The sequence below is a fragment of the Typopeltis vanoorti genome, chromosome 11 (genome assembly GCF_054136105.1).
Source record: "Typopeltis vanoorti isolate ZY-2024b chromosome 11, IOZ_Tvanoo_1.0, whole genome shotgun sequence".
Taxonomy (NCBI): domain Eukaryota; kingdom Metazoa; phylum Arthropoda; class Arachnida; order Uropygi; family Thelyphonidae; genus Typopeltis; species Typopeltis vanoorti.
In genome coordinates this window covers 46,083,774-46,101,049 of record NC_143559.1, presented here as the reverse complement: position 1 = coordinate 46,101,049, position 17,276 = coordinate 46,083,774, and the positions used below count along the sequence as shown (strand labels likewise).

The window sequence follows — 17,276 nt, the reverse complement described above, 5'->3', positions numbered from 1 at the left end:
TCCACGACGGACGCTATTCCAGCGCTAACCAACGCCCGCCAGCAACTTCTCCCAGGGATGATTACTCATGCATCCAGAGATTAGTAACATGGACAACAGGGCCGGTTCTAATAGGTGTGCAGGGAGTGTGTGCACGCAGGAGGCCAAATCTCTAGGGCGGCCTATGCAATAAATTCGATGTAGCCTATAGATAATTAAAAAATATTGGCGATGAAATAGGAACGTAACATTGTTAAAACTTATAGCGGTGCTAACTTCGAAATGTCTTCTTTGGGTTTCATTCTCTATCTCTTTAAAAACCTCACTCAACAGCGAATGTTCATTCAAGCGAACCATAGTTTTGACTTAGTTTTTTGCTACTTAAAATACATAATTGGGGAAAAAATGGAATTACAAGGTTTTTGTTTTTTTTCTAGTACCTGTTAAAATATACCACCGTCTTTCAAATAGACCTAACAGACAGACAGACGGACGGACAGATCAGAGAGTTTGGGTCATTACAACATTTATTTATTCATTCAAAAAGAGAAAAATTAATTTGTGTTTATTATTATTATTATTACCATTATTATTATTAATGTTTTTTATTATATGTTTAGATATGTCGGAATAGGAAAACTAAACGTCTGTCTGGTGCTTTTTATCGCAAAAAGAAAGAATGAAAGTGATAAGGAAAAGGAATAATTACGAGTATCCATACTGAAATATGTAAAATTAGACGAAGATAACTCAACAACCTCAATCACTTCAAAACATTTTCCAGACAGTAGGGACAAATCAAAGTGGAATGTTAAAAATCAAATGAAAAGTTTGAATTTCGTTCAGAACTGTGCCAGGAGAAAGAGTCAACGCCGAAATCAAGCTGTGGGGATAATTTAAAAAGTAGGCCTTCTGGTAATTGTGCTGAATTCACTACAGAATGTGATTTAGGGGATCCTTGTACCTGGCCATGTATTGTTAATAATCGGTTATTAGAACTCATAATTCATGAGGGACCTGTAACACCTCAAAACATCAACTTTATTAAAGATAACAGTGGAAGATTATTTTCCACGTCACAGTTTGTAAGACTCTTACCTAATGGTGAAAAAGTTCAAAGAACTTGGTTAGTCTATTCTTAAAAATCCAATAGTGTATTTTGCTTTAGTTGTAAGCTGTTTGCTTTAAAGAAAAACAAATTAACAGATAGTCAGGGTTTTCAGATTGGCGACATTTGGCCACTAATTTATCACCACATGAAACGAGTTTAGAACATATGCAAAATTGTAAAAAGTGGTGTGAATTAAAATCACGCCTTGACAACAATTGTACAATTGATAAAGAACAGCAACGGTATTTTGAATCTGAAAAAAGACATATGCACAAGAATGGTGATGTTCTGTACAAATGTTTCCGTCAACGTGGCTATCACCATTCTTGCATATGTTCTATTCACTGCTGTACATGTTCGAAAAAAAAAAAAAACACTAGTGTAGCCTTACCCTCAAGGGCAGCCAATTATCTCTAGCACGCAGGCGTCTAACAGCCTATAACCGGCCCTGATGGATAATATATGTATTACAGATTTAATGGGGGATAATGAAAGAATTAAAAAAAAATAGACGTCGATGACTTAAAAAGTTCGACAGAACCTCGAACAAAATAGATAACTTTCTGGCTATCATTGCTGGCGTAACATAAAAACTAAAGGAAATAAAACAAAGAACTCTGAATTATAAAACGCAGTAAATATGGAGTTGCGTAAGGAGCTTTAAAAAATTCATGAAACAGTGGATGACCTGAAGCAACAGGAAATTAGCTCAAACCTGGAAATTGTTGATTTTCGTCATGAGCCAGGAGAAAATATCCATGAAATAGGAAATAAAATTGCGTATAAAATAAAGATCAACTATAATAAAGATGATATTGAGGCTATACATGGTGATCCTAATGGGCAGAAAAAACAGAGCAATGCCTATCATTATAAGATTTAAAAGTAAAGCGATCAGACAAATGGCTGGATGGAAACAAAAATATCAATATAGACTAAGCACAACTGATATATGTGACAATTTTAAGGATAGCTAAATATATCTAAACGAGCACTTGAGTGGAAACCCAAAACATCTACTGTTTATTGCCAAGAAACATAAAGAAGTACGCTACAAATATCTCTGGGTCAAACAGGATAAACTCTTCATGAAAAGAGACGATACATCTAAAATATCGCGAAGAAGACTTGTGTAAACTCCGAGAAAATAGAGAGTATAAAGTGACTCACGAACAACAATGGCAGATGAGAATAACAACTGTGATGCCACTCTTCATAAATGTGTAATATGTCATGATTCAGTAGAATTAAGAAACTTTTTATATCCCCCAGACACGGTAAATATTTTGAATATTTTGCATATTAATATAAGAAGTATTCGAGATAATTTATGACACATTGATTACTACTAGACAATTTAAAATATCAGCTAGATGTCGGATATTAACAGACATCTGGGTAAAGACGAAGAAATTGATTTGTACTATTAAAGCGGATTTAAAAATTATTATCCATATAGAAATTATAACAAATCAGGGGTTTAGTTATCTTTATTCGAAATTCTGTATCTGTTAGTAACAAGAACTCGAGTGTAGTCTAGATGAGATAAAAAGTAACAGTGTTGCCATAATTAGGGATATGAATATTGACTTGATGAGGAATAGCGGTTAATCTCAAGATTATCTAGATTTACTTGCCATGCATGGACTCGAACAATATACTAATGATCTCACGAGAGAATTCAATGGTAGTAGAACGTGCCTAGATCATGTATTGGGGAGAACTTTAAGTGGAAACAAAAATCCAAGCAGCATTTCTGTGCCAATCTCTGGCGGATTACTTTCCAGTAGGTATCAAAGTGCATTTCAAAGTACAGCACAGAGATAGTACAATCGAAAATATCCCCTACACAACAATTAAGTGCAGAGTATTAAGGCGTAACTTGAACATTGTCTCTTGGGAAGAGATAACGATGGAAACAAATATTGATAGCTCGTATCATAAATTTATTGCGATATTCAACGGTGAAATACAAGACTCAATTAAAGTTACAATAATAGACAAAATGAAAGTCAACAAAATCATGATTTAATCAGAAATAAGACACTACATAAACATTAGAAATAGAGTGTATAAAAAGTTTTAAAAATACATGAGTAGTATGGGTGGCTCTAGTGACCAAATGCTTCCGGTGGGCGTGGCTTTTCCCTGAGGATACATGTGTCAATGGCTTCAGCTCCTAGTAGGGGTGACGGTTCTGACCAAATGCTTCCTGTGGGCGTGGCTTCCTGACGTCATTGTGAGTGACGTCATGAGTTCGGAATGTTAGGAATTTCCCTATGGGCATATGTGTGAATGGGTTCAGTTCTTGTGTTTTGGTTCGTGTATGGAATTGTGGGGGATTTTTTTGGTTCACCTATGGAATTATGGGTGATGATAGAGATAAGGATTCGTGTTGTGATTGGTGGGACACTTTAAACCAAATGCTTCCGGTGTGCGTGGCTTCGTGAGTCAGGAATTTCCCTGTGGGAATATGTGTCACTGGCTTCAGTTCTTGTGTTTTGGTTTGCGTATGGAATTATGGGTGATGGTAGAGATAAGGATTCGTGTTATGGGTGTGTGTTGTTTTGAATGGAAATGATGATATTAGTGGATAAGAAATCGTGTCGTGATTGGTGGACACTTCTGACCAGATCAAGATCAAGATAAGATAAGGAATCGTGACGCGAATGTTTGTTGTTATTGAGTTTGGAATTTCGCTGGGCCCCCCTTCTGTCAGAAATATCACGTGGTGTGATGGGTGATATTTAGAGATAAGAATCGTGACGTTATGTCTTTGTGCGGTATTTTGGTTTGGCTATGGAATTGTGGGCTATGTTTTGAGATAAGATATCTTTGAATTTTCCCAGGGTGACACACATCCGTCATTGTCGTCTGTGGGAATTCTTAGAGTATGTCGTGATGGCGGGTGTGATTAGATTTTCTGAATAATTAATTATATACTGGTGTCACTCAAACATACGGTTTTTTTTTTATTTTATTTTATATAGATGTTTGTACTAATTTTCCAATACATTTGGGGTATTTGTTTCCTGTTAAAGGGTGGGAATTCTTAGAGTAAGTCGTGATGGCGGCAGTCTTTCGAGCTTTTCTGAATAATTAATTATATACTGATGTCACTCAAACACACATACTTTTTTTCCATACCTCATCTGTATTTTCTTCTATATTCATATTCTAATCAAGTTCATATTTTATTCATAATTCATCCGGATATTTTGATTTGTCTAAAAGTAAGATCTTAAAGTTCAATAAATAAATAAATAAATAAATAAACAAATCGTGTGTGTATTCATGGTTATTTCAAAAGTGTTCTTACTTAAACATACATACATAACACATCAAAGACACTGTTTGTTCTTATAAGTTTACATATTTATTTCACAGATATTATTTACATTGCAATATGCAAGAAATAGGAATTGAATTTACATATATCACCAATGCAAATGGTGTTACATTTGGTGTTACTTGGCGTAACATTTCTTTGAAGAAAAAAAAAAAACTTACATTTCTTTTCAGAATGGGAACATCGTGGTGCTATCTAGGTTTTCTGAATATTCCAAATTGTTGATTAACATATATTCACAGAACACAAACACAAATCTGAAAATACTTTTCATTATAGGTTTCTGTGGCTAACATATATTCACACCACAAGACACACAAAACATAGGAGTTGAATGATATTTCTGTAAATAACCAGAAAAGCTAGTGGACTACTTAATTTACTTTAGTATCCGTTTGGTTCTCTGTATTAATTCTTTCCCACGGGTGCCCAACGTTTGGTGGGAGTGTCTATGCGCTGTTTTGTTTAAGGTAAGTGTTATTTCCAGTTTCGAATTCCGATTGCTGTTAGAGTATGGAATTCTGACAAGTGACACTATTATTATTTTTTTTTTTTCAAATTGATTGGTTATTTTCTGTATTTTACTTTTAAAGGTCATATTCTAACAGAATAACTGAGCAGAATTAATAAATATATAAAGTATATGTGAATTTTTTTCCAACACTGAATATTTCTCATTAAGTCTTATCTCTAAGATATCTATCTTATCCGGTCGCCTTTTGTTGTACGTAGGTGAGAAATTGTGTGTTTTGTTTCGAACTCTTGGTTTCCGTTGGGAAATTACCAATATAACTATTAATTTTACGTTCGTTTCCTTGTGCTCTTAACCTATTTCTGTAAGTAGAATTTATTTGCGAATTATTTTCCCACACTGTTAATTTTCATTAACCTTGTTTGTAGATAACTGAGTGACTCATTTCCGATCAGTCGATCATCGTTCTTTTCTTACCCGTATAGATAGCGGTTACTTCAAAGGTAAAATTTTTATCAGGGATGTGTATTAGTCAATTTTCTGATGGGTAGCAAAGGTTCGTAATTTGACCTTGTGTGATCGATGAGAATTAAGTTATTCATTGTCACATGATGTGATTTTTGGTTTTCCATTGGTTCCAATTTTTTTATAAATAGACTAAAGGTCGCTCTCTGGTTGCAATTTGAGTTTTTAGTAGTAACTTTCTAGCAGTATTTGTAACAGTTGTATGCATTCAGAAGATTATTATAGTTTCAAAATGAGTTTTTCTGGAGAAAAAGTAAGTTAATTTTGTCATTTTATAGCAATGTCATATGAATTTTAGTTATTACATTAGCGATTTTTATCTATAAAGTTATAAGGTGGTTTTTGCAATGGAAAATAAAATTCATGTTTATGATATTCAATCTGTTTTGTTTTTAGTGAAATCCCATAAATTATATATATATATATATATATATATATATATATATATATATATATATATATATATATATATTTTTTTTTTTTTTATTTTATTTTTTTTTTATTGGGAAAAGATATTGAGTGTGGTTTGTGGGGGGGGGGGGGGGTGGGGGGGGGGGGGGGTGGGGGGGGGGGGGGGTGGGGGGGGGGGGGGGTGGGGGGGGGGGGGGGTGGGGGGGGGGGGGGGTGGGGGGGGGGGGGGGTGGGGGGGGGGGGGGGTGGGGGGGGGGGGGGGTGGGGGGGGGGGGGGGTGGGGGGGGGGGGGGGTGGGGGGGGGGGGGGGTGGGGGGGGGGGGGGGTGGGGGGGGGGGGGGGTGGGGGGGGGGGGGGGTGGGGGGGGGGGGGGGTGGGGGGGGGGGGGGGTGGGGGGGGGGGGGGGTGGGGGGGGGGGGGGGTGGGGGGGGGGGGGGGTGGGGGGGGGGGGGGGTGGGGGGGGGGGGGGGTGGGGGGGGGGGGGGGTGGGGGGGGGGGGGGGTGGGGGGGGGGGGGGGTGGGGGGGGGGGGGGGTGGGGGGGGGGGGGGGTGGGGGGGGGGGGGGGTGGGGGGGGGGGGGGGTGGGGGGGGGGGGGGGTGGGGGGGGGGGGGGGTGAACAATTCCATACGCGAACCAAAACACAAGAACTGAACCCATTCACACATATGCCCACAGGGAAATTCCTAACATTCTAAACTCATGACGTCACTCACAATGACGTCAGGAAGCCACGCCCACCGGAAGCATTTGGTCAGAACCGTCACCCCTACTAGGAGCTGAAGCCATTGACACATATACCCTCAGGGAAAAGCCACGCCCACCGGAAGCATTTGGTCACTAGAGCCACCCATACTACTTACATGCACCATCAACATTATGAACACTTTTCACATATTATAGAAATCTAATACACCATAAATTAAAATGAAGTAAAAACGAATAGTACGGAAATGAATTCCTAAAATGCCAAGGAAACCCCAGAAAAAAAATGGAAGTTTGTGAATAAATTAATCGGCAAATATATACACAAACAAATCCTCCCCATACTTAAAGATTTCGATTGGAACAGAGAAAATGGAGACAGAGGATTAGTTGATGAATTTGATAATCACTTTGCCACGTTCAGTGAAATCATTTTGAAAACTGCTAAAACCACCCGTCAGAGTTGCACATCCAAATGAATTGATAACTCCATATGACTTTTCCCCACTTGTGCAAACGAAGTCAAAGGTGTTATTAATTAATTTTCACATTTGACGTCCGTAGATGCCTTATGGTCACCGCGGTATCTCACATGGTTTTTGGCAACGACGTCGTCTGCTAGAATAAGTGGTAGGGTAGCAGATTCCCTTTCCACACAAAGTTTTTTTGTAGGACAGTCACAAACATCCATGCCCACGGTGGGATTCCAACCCGCAGCTTCTTGCCTGGAGAGCGGACACGCTACCCATTCGGCCAACCAGACCGGCTATAGCTAAAGTGTTATAGATAGCCTAAACACAACCAAAACCTCAGGATACGAAGGCATTAACACACTAGCATTGTGAAACAATGGTCTAAATGGTTTAATTGTGAAACAATGGCAAAAGTATATTATGAAACCCCTACTGTACAATTTTAACTCACCACTGATGACAGGCACGTTTCCATCGGATTTTAAGAAGGCCGTAGTTGTACCTGTTTACAAAAAGAGAAACAAAACTAACTTGAAAAATTACAGGCCGATCTCCCTAATACCTCTCTTCGAAAAAATTGGTAAAAATTAGACTCATGAAAATTTTGGACAAAAACAACTTCTTTTCAAATAATAAATTTTTGTTCAGGAAAAAGTTTAGCAAAGAACATGCTTTACTGACCCTCACAAACACAGTTTATTATTATAATTACAGCTATTTTGCTTGCTTCAGTTTAGGAGTACCCCTGTTTAGATGTCATTGGCTATTTACTCATGGATTCTTAGGGCATTATGAGTGTAGATGTACTAAAAAGTATATGTAGCCTAAGGAATAGAAAATTGTACATACCTTTTTCTGGGTGTTGTGGCTTTTCCTCAGTCAGCGATGTCGAAAACTGCAGAGTGTGTGTGGGGGGGGTAAGCAGTTTGGTAGAATAAGTTAGAAAAACCCGGGTTTTTTTCGTAATATATAGAAACATATACTTTTATATAGGGTGGGGAAAAAGTGAAAGGGTTAGTTTTTTAAAATAGGGAGGGGGAAGGGGAAAGGTGGTTGACGGGGTGTGGACCGTTTCGAGTACTGCCCTAAACTGAAGCAAGCAAAATAGCTGTAATTATAATAGTTTATAAAGAGGAGTAACATGGGAGTTTTCCCAGAAATAATATACACAGTTTATTATTATTATATGACACCTCCAGGATCCAGAGTCTCATCGAGGGAGAGTGTGTGCCAGCGATATATATATATATATATAAACCCCTTCCAACTACTATCGGCGCTCAAACGTGCTAAACTTTCTTTTTGCGAGCCATTATAGTTTATATCTCCCTAGATGAACATAAACTACCATTAGCAGTATTTTTAGATATACACAAAGCTTTCGACACTATATCGCATGAAAATTTATTTAAAAAAAAAAAAAGAGAAGTCAGAGGAATACTTGGTACTGCCCTAAACTGGTTCAAAAATTACTTAAATGCCAGATCACAAATTGTAAAAATAAACAACAGCTATAGCAGCTCCAAAATAGTAGACTGTGGTGAACCACAAGGATCTGTCTTAGGAACCAATTTTATTTAATATTTATATCAATGACTTCTGCAATCTTCAACTAAACAATAAAATAAATACTTTTACAGATGTAACAGTACTAAGTTTCTTTACGGACACTGCCGAACAAATGGAAACCACATTGAATGCTGATCTTTTAAAAGTAACAAATTGGTTCCAGTCAAATAAACTCAGTCTGAATGTTTCGAAAACTAAATATGTAAATTTTAATTTGCGAAATACAACAGGCAAAATGAAATTCGCTGCAGAATTAATTTTGCATGATTCGAACTGCAGGACAAATTCAAATTGCAACTGTGAGGAAATAGAAAAAGTCAGTGTAATAACTTAGTTGGGATTAAAAATGTATAGACATTTAAGCAGGAAACCGCATATTACCGATGTCGTAAATAAATTAAGGATTATGTTAAACAGACTTTACTTCCTAAATAGATTCTTAAATTTAGATTTGCTAAAAATATTATATTCTGTCTGGATTCAATGCACACTATAATATGATATAGTAAGGTGTTAAGGAATCTATCGCACTAAGCTGAAATCTTCAGTTTTGATTCAGAATAAAGTAATTCAAATCTTAACTAGAAACAAATACAAGGATACTGCAATGTGTAATAAATACACCATATTAAACATACTATCCCTTAGATATTTATATGCCTATAGGATACTGCTATTCGTAAAAAAGACAACGATCTTAAATATCAAATAAGATGCTTTCCTTAGTAGATATAAGGGCCTAAAATATATACAGGCAGTCCCCGGGTTACGAACGAGATACGTTCCTGAGAACCTCTTTAAGTCGGATTTGTACTTAACTCGGATCCCTGATGAACAGCGAACATGCGGTAATAATAATATTAATAATATTATAATGGCTCATATGTGGCAATAAAAATACAATGTAATACTTCAATAATAATACGACTCTCTGTAGAAACTATTGCGCTCTTCTTAATTTAAACAAACAGAACATAAAAAGAAACTCATACAAAAAGCTTAGACAGGAGAAATTTCAAAAAAATAATATTAAAGGTTGCATCAATGTCTTGCTTACTGTAAGAAGCATTTCCGAGGCAAATGTAGGCTAACATTAATCTGAATATGATGATAGAGATGATGTTAGAGAGGATGGACCTGGTGCTGGAGAATTCCATTAATTTACTAGAGTCCCATTCTTGTGAATGAGACTCTAGAAGTCATTGACATCATTTTCATTGATTTCCAATTGCAGTGAATTGCAACTATCCACCAATGCTCCGCTGTAATTAATAAGCTTTAAATGCAGAAATGACTCCTGGTCCTTAGGCCGTAGTAACAATGTAGTGTTGGTTGGTAAAAATACGACTTTACGTTAGGGTGAAGTTCAGCTAAAGATGTTGGAAGTCCAGGAGCAAAGGGAATTTTATTTTACGAACAATAACGCTCCTTAGCAGGAGTAAAACAGTTCAAGAACCAATCTTCAAACATGGCATACTTAGTGGACAATGCCTGCAAAGTCACCTAAGGTCAGAAACGAACGAAACGGAAAATCAGATCAGATATATTCAACGCACTACCTTTAGCAATAAGAAATGAAACTAACCCAAGCAAATACAAAAGTTGAATGAAAGATTATTTATTCTCACACAGAAATGAAGAAGCTCTGTTAAAAATAATGATATAAATTATTGGGTTTTGCATATTCGTATTACAGAGATCCTGTTTCAGATGTAAAGATGTAAATTTTACATGCCATTCATCTACTTTGTGTTATTTTGTTCCTAATTAATGTTGCGCAACTTTCTCTATACATATTAGCATGTCGCCTGTGATTTTATTAGTATAATATATAATATGTATATTATATGAATGTACATATGTGTATATAATTATATGGCATCACAAACATATGATTGTCAAAATTTTGTATTAGAATACGAAGCTTACAATAAAAAATATCTGTCGGTCTGTCAAAAAAACATTTTTTTTGTAGTTCCATACCGTACAATTTGAGATGCCATGTTATCTTTGAAACTCTTCAAATAAACGTATAGGTATGGAAATGATCACGTGCAAAGTGATTTATGTTCGTTAATCAGTAAAGACATGCGCGAATATTATCAATATGTGCAAAGGTCACTGAGAGAGAGAGAGAGAGAGAGAGAAATGCAAGCTTCATATAAATCTATTCTAATGTGCGTATGCATTTTCTAAATGAAATCTTTTCACGAGGGATGTTTGATTTGCCTGAAATTATCATAAAAAAAAAATCAGCTAACGCCTTTTTATTCCCGTATACGGTTCAATCTCCACTGGTACCCAATCAGAGACAGATGGCCCAAGGCTATCACTAATTAAGCGGTACGCAGTGAAGAGAGACGGCTCAAATGTGCCGCTATCTCGTGGTCCCTAACCCTAACACAATATATTTAATGTCTGAAATAATGTCGGTTCTATGGTCGATTTTCTTGAGTTTACAGGACGAAAAACCCGAGTTTCCGGGAGGAAAAACCTGCTTGCCCGTGCCAGAGATCGACTAACTCGGGAACCGGTCGAAAAAAGGCTTAGAAAAATTTCCTCTAGTCGCCGACTAGACTCGAAACCAAGTCTTCCTTCGTGCGGCCAAGTGCGGCGGTGTGCAAACGCCACATCCGCTGAGCTATTTGGGTTTTTATAAATGATATCATATGAAAGTAAAACAGATAATCTTTATACTTTCGTTTCGGTTTCATGATCAATATGTTTTTTTCTTTTCTACATTAAAATAGAAATAAAGACAGCATATAGAAAACTCAAAAGAAAGCATGTAAAAACCTCTGAATACTAAATCTCCAGGGATCCTTAAAACAGCGAGAATATTTTGGTAATATTATGCTCCCTGAAGAGAACAAGTATAAAAATTTTAAAAAATATAAATATCACATACCAGACGAAATCATCTGTAACGAAGCGAAAATGTAAAAATAATCAGTAAAATGGCGACGAAACTAATCAAAGATAAGCGATAATAATATGAAATGATACAGATAATCTGGATTTTGGAAAAGTAGTCCTTTTAAAAATTCTAACTGTGACATGAAAGACAGAAAATTGATTATAGAATCATAAAGCAATGAAGAGATTTTTGAGACAGTGAAATTCTTTAAAATTGTTAAAACTGGAAGGGCAGTTGAAATAGTGATATATTTGACCTGAACAGTTCAAATATTGAGGCGTTTCGAGGATTTTTTTAGGTACTTGAATCTAAAATAACTAGGTAATGCATTTATTGTGTCCTGCCGTTTTTCTTAAAAACAAAAAGCCAGCATAAATAAATAAAATTAAATATAATATTTTACGAGGATTGTCTCTGATGCCTGTCGCAGAGAAAGTTTAAAGAAGCATTTTCCGAAAACAAAGTCAGGGGGCAGCTATGAAAATGTACCTTTTGTAAAGCAGTTTATAAAAAAGGGATTATTTCAAGCACTTTAATCCCCCATACACACTCCTTAACTATTGCCTAATGCTTTGCATTTCTCTTCTTACCACTTTCATCTTTCATTCCAACCAAGGAACCTATACACCGACTGATCGGAAATGAGGTCAATGTCGTGGGAGATACCAATGTTAAATTCAAAGTGTGTATATCTTCGGATCTGTGCAATAGAAACCCCAAGCTGTGGATAATGAAGTTCTGATGTTATTTCATCCACCTTGTGAATCATCCTTTGAAAATTCGAAATTCCTTTTAAGGAAGGCATCTGAGACTCAAGTTGCTGTTTTTGCAACATAATCACTAGTAACTGGAATAGCAGATGTATCAGATGAATTCTTATATATATTCAGAAAAACTACTGTCTTAAAAGGAAGTGTCAATAACAGAATTTCCATGGAACTAAATTTGATAACTTGACCTGTGTAAAGTTATCTAGTGGAAATAATTCACATGGTATAGAAATAACAGACTTGCTTTCTACACAGAGCACTCCGTGGAATTATTATAATCATGGCTAATTCTCCAACTGAAAGAAAATTTCATTGGCGAGCGACAGTAATTAGTTTGCTCTAATAGTTTCCTTCACCTCCTACATGGAGAAAACTACAAGAAAATATTCGCAAATTATCTGTAGGCATAAGTTATTCTACTTCCAGCGATATATCTTCAGCATTTTACAATCGATTTTATGAGCTGTGCAAGACTTATTGTAGGTCAGATATGTCCTCTCCTAACATCCTGTGGTACTTCAGGTGCTACTTCGTAATATTTAATAAAACATATCACAGATTGCACAATTCTTTTCTAAATTAATTTTGGGATGCTAGTATTATTTCCTCATTAAATTCTTTGAGATTTTTATTTAATATTCTGTTATATATTCAATATCTTGTCATTAAATTAATTGTTTTCTAATTAATCGGTTTATTTTATTGATTATATTTTAATCGCTGAATATCCATAAGCAAAAAGAAAAAAATCGTTAAAAAAATTCTGATGACATATTTTTCAGCTAATCTATTCCATTTAGAGTGTACTCGTCTTCATCTACCGTTTTCCCTGTAATTCGTGTTAATTATTTTAATTATTTCGTCATTACCCTTTCTTCAATATAACCTTGCTCATGTTTCACCATAGATTTTTTAATGTAAAATTAAAAAAACCAGAGATCTTTGATAAAAGATAAGCATTATTACTGTACAATCAATTATGAAAACAAAGAATTTGTGATACAGCAAACAGTGAGTTTCTAACTGGAGAAAATATTTTGCCAATTTCATATTCTTTTTAATGGCACTTCAGTTAATTCGAAATCTTGGTTGAAATGATTAAATGCCAGGTTAACTATTGAACCTCGTAATATCCTATTTTAATTTCTTCCGAAAAGTGAAGGATGACGTCACTTCAGAAGATGATAAAATCGACAGCAGTGAAGATGTAGCTCCGACAAGGTTAACCAGGCAGAATTATATAGTGAACCAACTTAAATCAAATATGCGGACTTTACAGAGGATTACAATGAGGAATAATTTTTAATATTAGATTAAAATCCAATGCATGTACCAGTGTTGGTTTCATCGGATATATTTGCTTCTCCACTGCCCTGTCTTTCTCAAAGACTAGGCATTCCGTTTCATCAAGTTCAATCCACTTTTTAAAATGTTGATGTTATTTCTAATATCGTTTTTTTCTTATATAATAATATTAATTTCTGTTTTTTTCCGTCTCTTTATAGTTCAAATATCGAAGACACTTTCTACTCTGGATTAATAAAGATTTCTGGATTATGGTTTGAATTCATGCTTTGAAAAATTCGTATACAAAGATTTTTTTTTCATTTTATTTCTATTATGCATCCGAATTTCTTTTTAATACAGCATGTGTATATCACCAAACAATTCGATATTCATGTGTATTGAATATCTAAATAAATTAAGCAGATAATCAGTAAAGAACAATGAATTACAATTATAGAAGACAATAAGTTTAAGAACATATTTTCTTAAATTTTTTTACTTTAATTGAATTTTGTGAATCTCCTCTTCCATTTTTTTTTATTATTTTTTTGTTACGTTACATTATTATTCTCTTTTCACGAAAAGCAGTTTCTGATTCTTGGGACGAAATATTGTCATATGAATCCCTTCTAAATCAATTGCAGCTCCCTCTGGTGGTTGGACAGTAAAACGTTGCATAATTGATGTGAAATATAGAAATATTTCAACAACAGCCATTGTTTCCCCTGGACAGGATCGTTTGCCTAAAGAAAATATTAAAATGAGATTTCAGATAACGCTATGCAACTCACAAAAAAAATAATAATAACGACAGTTTGATTGCATGAATAATACAGCATATCAAAAAGTATTCGCTTGACCATAATACCTATTGCATACTTTAATCATTTTTCATAAAACCAGAAAAATGTAATTCAATTCACAAAATTAATATCTCTTAAAGAAAACAGCATATCACGGAGGTTGATTTTCGCAGAATGGAGAATTTTGTTTTTTTTTGTTCTAATTAACCGAACGAAGAACTCGATTAAATTGGTTAATAACCCTCTTAATACTGACACTGACAACATTAAGAAACTTTTGGGTGAAATAATTGTGGATGATGCAATTTATTGAACTACACAGCGCTTTGATTCTATTTGTCATGATGCCTTTAGGAGTATTCTCCACATTGTGGAATGTATAACAAAATAATTAATTTCATTGAATCTCTGTATTGAATAAAATGAATTATTTTATTGAATACAGAATTGATGGTTATAATTAAGGTACCAATTCCTTTTTAGTACAACGCAGAGTGAGACTGTTGTATAAGTTATTACCCATGTTATTTAACTGCTTTCTGGAATACGTTGTAAGTGTAGCTCTGGTCATTTGTGATATCTTCAAAGGTGGGAGATCAAGACAGGATTTTAGAACAACAATAGCATTCTAAAAAATAAAAATAAAAGCACTTATTGGGCAAAAATCAAGCTTACAATTACATATGAATTACATCTTACTTACACACTGGTTAATTCTCTACTCGTATATGAAAGTGAAACTTGGACTCTAGTAAAAGAAGTTGAATAGAGGGTGCTAATAATTAAATTAGGTTCTATAGACACATTTTAAAGATACAATACAAATATGCTATCACAAATTAAAGTAAGACAAGGAATCGTTCCTTTCACTGGTCCGAGAGATAACACCATAAAAAAGATTCGAAGGAAGCAACTAATTTGATTTGGTCATATTAGCAGACTAAAGGCTTTTAAATGCAAGATCTGAAAGGATTTATTCCATAAACACGAAAAATAGGCCGACATAAAATAAACGGGATAAATAACATAAAAAATATATATATATCACTTCACTTATAGAGATTAAAGCTAAATATCAATCAAGGAAATTGATTGAGCAATTTCTGCGAGGAATATTTCCGGTTATCAGTTCTACTGTTCTGTGATGAACTGTGCGAGGAGGGAGAAAATTCCTTCACCTGTGTTTAGTGGATAATAATAATATTTTTACAATACAAAAAGTTAATTACCATCATCGTATATACAGAGTATTTACAACTATATAATTCAGATTAAACACAAATGATGGAATGCTATTTTTGCATAAAGAGTAATGACAATGCTGCATTTTGCAATTTTTATGAAGATATTTTGAAGATATTTGCAAAGATATATTTATAACAGATAAAATCGCTTTATTTAAAATAAATGAAATATTTTTGAATAAGTGATATACATTTTAATAATGAGGTATAACGCAAAAGTGGGAGAGACTGAGGAACAAGAAAAAACAGGTAGTTTTGGTTTAGGTATTCTTAACACTGCAGTGAAGAGACCAGTTGAGTTTTGTGAAGAGAATTCTTTCTTTGTTGCTAACACCCGCTTTAAACAGCACAAAAGAAGATAGTACACATGGCTATCACCTGGTGGACAACACAGAATCAAATTGACTATATACTGGGACAAAGAAGATGGAGAAGTGCAATTCAGTCTGTCAAGACTTTTCCAGGTGCAAACTGTGGAACAGACCATGAGTTATTAGTGGCTACGATACAAGTGAAACTACGGAAGCTGAAAACATCACAAATGTCTATCAGATATGATCTTGGAAACATATCAGCTGAATACAAAATTAGCATACAGAACAGATTCAACACACTCAATTTGTGTGAAAGAGAACGAGATGAACTATGGGAAGAGATTAAAGATATAAATAAAACAGAAGCAAAGAAGAATATTCCAACAGTTTGTAAGAAAAAAAAGAAGAAGAAGTCCAAATTGCTGTCAGAAGATATCATCAAAGCTGCTCAGGAAAGGAGGAAAATGAAGGCCACAGGAAATTTGCAGGAAGTACGGCATTTGAATGCAGAGTTTCAACGAGAAGCCAGAAAAGACAAGGAAAAACACTTTAGCCAGGAATGCCAACAAATAGAAGACCAAAACAAGAAAGGAAAAACAAGAGATCTTTTCAAAAAGATCAAAGATCTAACAGGAAAGTTTAGTGCCAAGGTGACGAAGCCTAAGACATCCAAAAAAGATGGAAACAGTATAGAGAAGACCTTTACAGAAAGGACTCCAAAATTAATGAAAAATTTGAAGAGCAGAATTATACACAGGAACCAGTACCAGTGGAGAGTGAAGTGAGGCGGGCACTGCAACAGATATCCAGTAAGGAAGCACCAGGAGGAGATGGAATACCCATTGAGCTCCTCAAAGTCCTGTGAGAAGAGGCAGTTAAAACTTTAACAGCTCTATGTCAACAAATTTGGATCACAACTACATGGCCTAGAGAATGGAAAAAATCAGTTTATATACCTTTATTGAAGAAAGGCGATGCAAGAGAGTGCGAAAATTACAGAACTATAGCATTGATTTCTCATGCAAGTAATGTCTTACTTAAGATCATTCAGAAAAGACCAGAACCATTCATGAAGAGAGAAATGCCAGATGAACAGGCAGAATTTTGGAAAGGCACGGGAACAAGAGATCAAATTGCCAATGTGAGATGGATAATGGAAATAGCACAGTAATATCACAAGAATGTCTACATTTGTTTCCTTGACTATAGAAAAGCTTTTGACTGTGTAGATCATGTGAAATTGTGGAATGTGTTAAGAACAATGGGAGTCCCAAAGCATTTCATTATCCTTCTGAGGAATCTTTATTATGAACAAGAAGCTACTGTCCGAACAGATCTTGGAGAAACTG

The 17,276-nt window shown here is 35.3% G+C and overlaps 1 protein-coding gene across 1 annotated transcript in view; it reads right to left on the bottom strand.

Moving 5' to 3' along the window:
- The window catches only part of LOC150101506 (cytochrome P450 2J4-like), a 76,337-nt gene that overhangs the window by 38,645 nt on the left and 20,416 nt on the right, over window positions 1–17,276 (bottom strand). Inside the window, exon 8 of the mRNA XM_090400817.1 lies at window positions 14,146–14,309. Coding sequence (XP_090256943.1) covers window positions 14,146–14,309 — 164 coding nt within the window. The remainder of the gene's footprint in view (window positions 1–14,145; window positions 14,310–17,276) is intronic.